Source organism: Zingiber officinale, chromosome 7A, assembly GCF_018446385.1.
Source record: "Zingiber officinale cultivar Zhangliang chromosome 7A, Zo_v1.1, whole genome shotgun sequence".
In the NCBI taxonomy this organism is placed as follows: domain Eukaryota; kingdom Viridiplantae; phylum Streptophyta; class Magnoliopsida; order Zingiberales; family Zingiberaceae; genus Zingiber; species Zingiber officinale.
Genome location: NC_055998.1, coordinates 93797351 through 93800740, shown reverse-complemented (window position 1 = coordinate 93800740; position 3390 = coordinate 93797351). Strand labels below are relative to the sequence as shown.

Here is a 3390-nt window from a genome sequence, read left to right as displayed (position 1 = left end):
GGATGGATGCATATGTTTGACATGCATACAACATTTGATACCTCTCGGTCTGACGACTCTATATACTTATACCCTGGTCCTGGTTAGTACAGTTTTCTCCTACTTGTTTTAGTTGCATTTATCCTTCTTGTACCAGGAGACTGTACACATGATTAGTGCTGGTTGTTATTTTCTTTATTATGCATATCAGTTGTTACCTGCTAAGTGTTGGACTCACACCCTCCTCCATTGCTATTTTCAGGTTGATGCTGTCCGGAGAGTCCCAGTCACTAGCCCCCTGCAGTCCACGAGGACGTGTGTTGATCTTGTGATTTTTCTTTATTAGACTATGTTTAGACTTATTCTATTTTGACACTTTGCATCTTGTATGAATTTTTACTTGTTGATGGATTTTTATTCGATATGATCTACATGCCTACCTAGACGACAGAAGAGGTGAGTTGATTTTATCGTCAGATTTGAGCTTTATGGGTGTAGTGGAGTAGAACATCAGTTTTGTGCTTTATGAGTGTAGTTGAGTAGGGTTGTTTTTGAGTCTTCTTATCACTGCTCTCGGTTGTTCACTATTAAACTGCATGGATGTCTATGTGATGTATTTTTATTATTGTTATTGTTCCGGTCGTGTTGACAGATGTATATGTGGCCCTAGGGGCAATGTATAAAGTATCAGATTGTCACCCGTACAGGGGAGATGCTGTCGAAATTTCTTCTGGCAGGGACTCTCCCGGGGCGTGACAATTTATTTGGTATCAGAGTCAAGTTGGCGATACTTGTTGGATTTTCATGTTACGGATTATCGAGATTTAGCTGATACCAATTTATTGGTATCAGAGCGGAATATGATACTTGCTTATGGTATTCTGGATTTTTGGAGTTAGCCGAGTTTACTAGTAAACTTGGGTATTTATTTCAGATTAGCACGGATTTCCATTATGTTATGTTTCGGACTTCCGTTTCGTATTTATATGGATTTTCGGTGATTTTCTCATACAGAATTCCGAGGTCAATTTGGGGACTAGACAGCAACGGAACATCTCCAGACGACAAATAGGTATGATGTTTAATTTATGATTGTTATACTTGTAGTAATATCTGTGTTATAACATAACAGATATGAGGAGATCTACACGTATTGCTGCGAGACGTGGTGTTGGACGGCCACATACGAGGACCTTGGGACTCTGGATTTGCCAGAGATGCCTACTGGAGTTGAGCCTGTTAGTCAGGGCCAGACTCAGGATACTGCGGGCGCGTCGGGTTCTCAGATCCCGATGGCTCCTTTAGAAGTACCTACTTCGGTTGTATCCACCTCTACTGTATTTACGGTACCACCAGGGGTACTACCGGCATACCCCGCACCTGCTCCGGCCCTACCTACGGCGTACCCGGCACCAAGGCCACCGAGACCTACCATGTATTCGGCACCAGCAGCACCTGTGGCCCCAGGACCTACAGTGTACCCAGCAGCACCTGCACCAGCGATACCAGTTACTCCACATCCGGTACCACTACCTACCGTACATCCAGCCGCGGCCACCTATGCTGACCCTGCGGTGCCACTGACGGCATATGCTCCAGTTTATGCAGCAGCACCGTGAGTACCTCCCCCAGTTTATTCAGCGGTACCACCTGTACCACCAGCTCCAGTGTTTCCGCCAGTTCCTGCAGCCATCCCGACACACCTCACTGACATTGTCGCGGCACGAGCCAGGATTCCAGCATTGGCAAAGTCGATGAAGAGTCGATTTACACTCTTTCGAGGAGACCTTGATCCGAGTGTGGCCCTGTCATGGACAAAGAGTATGGAGTGGACCTTCTTCTATATGGCTTGCTCCGAGTGGGAGAAAGAAGAGCTGGCTGCTTTTCCCTTACTGGTCTAGACCGACACCTGGTCACTTGGGCCAGGTTCAAAGAGGCTTTTGAGAGCCGCTTCTTCCCATGAGCTTATCAGATGGCTCGCCGACAGGATTTCTTGAGTCTGCGACAGAACAACAGGTCGGTGACAGAGTATAATGCAAAGTTTGACAGATTGGCTAGATTTTGTCCAGAGCTAGTGGCTGAGGACAGTTCACATATGCAGCAGTTCGTTCAGGGGTTGGATGGACATTTGCATGTAAGGCTTGTTGGTCTTGGTAGCACATCTTATTTGGAGACGTTGGACAGAGCCCTCATGATTGAGTCAGCTCAGAAGAGAGCATTTCCGGACAGAAAAAGGAAGCAGCCGGGTCAAACGTCTGGATAGATCCAGCAGCCACAGGCTACACAGCAGCAGAGCGGTCGCAGTCGGCCAGGTCAGGGTACTTCTGGGGTATTACATAAGCCTCAAAGGTCAGGGTAGTCTTCCTCAAGACGTTTCTGGTCTCCACAGTAGAACCGGAAACAACCCGCTAGCGACATTCACTATTTCAGATGTGGGTCCAGAGATCACATCATCCCAGCCTGCTCTCTGGGGCAGTCAGTTTTCTTTCATTGCAAACTGCCTGGGCACCAGAGCCAAGATTGTCTACAGAAGACTCAGCATATGACTTCCGGAGGGTCTAGTCATGGAGGACAGTTCAGTCAATCCAGAAGTTATCGAGGAGGGCGAAGAGCCCAACCTTCGCATGGCCAGCAGCGAAGTGCTCCCCCTGCAGCAGCTGTATTTGGCATGCTCGAACAGGAGTACCCCAGTACTCCCATAGTACCCCAGAGCTCCATTCCAGGACCTTATTATCTAACTCAGGGGCAATATCCGCTGCAGCCTTAGCCCCTATTCCAGTACCCGTCGCAGCCCCAGCCACAGGCTCAGTATCAGACGTCACTTGGCATGGATTGTTTATCATTGGACATTATCAGCCACAGCCCTAGCGACATTCACTGATTCATTGGACGTCACTTGGCATGGACTGTTTGTCAGCATATCATGCCACTGTTGATTGCCAGACAAGGGTGGTCACATTCCGGCCTCCGAACCAACCCTCGTGGGATTTCACTGGCATCAGAGACGACGACATATCGATCATTTCAGTGATTCAAGCTCAGAAGCTACTGTCACATGGCTGCCAGGGTTTTCTGTTATCTTTGATCAGTACTGAGGACAACAGTAGTTCGCAGCTCTCCGATGTTCCAATAGTCTGAGAGTACCCAGATATATTTCTAGAGGAGCTACCAGGTTTGCCTCCCAGAAGGCAAGTGGAGTTCGCTATTGAGATGATTCCGGGGACCGCTCCAGCATCGAAAGCTCCTTATCGTATGGCACCAAAAGAGTTGAACGAGCTGAAGGTTCAACTCCAGGAGCTTATAGACAGGAGATTTATTCACCCTAGTGTTTCTCCATGGGGTTCTCCGGTATTATTTGTCAAGAAGAAGGATGGTACACTGAGATTATGCATTGACTATAGACAGCTGAAT

The 3390-nt window shown here is 47.7% G+C and overlaps 1 protein-coding gene across 1 annotated transcript; it reads left to right on the top strand.

Moving 5' to 3' along the window:
* The first annotated feature begins 1271 nt into the window (after nt 1–1271).
* On the top strand, nt 1272–1598 carry LOC121999528 (oleosin-B6-like). Its single transcript, XM_042554197.1, has one exon. The coding sequence runs from the start codon at nt 1272–1274 to the stop codon at nt 1596–1598; it is 327 nt and encodes a 108-aa protein (XP_042410131.1).
* Nucleotides 1599–3390: the final 1792 nt, after the last annotated feature.

Excerpts from the sequence above, each read along its gene's own strand:
- LOC121999528 (XM_042554197.1), top strand. The coding sequence starts at position 1,272 with ATGGCTCCTTTAGAAGTACCTACTTCGGTTGTATCCACCTCTACTGTA.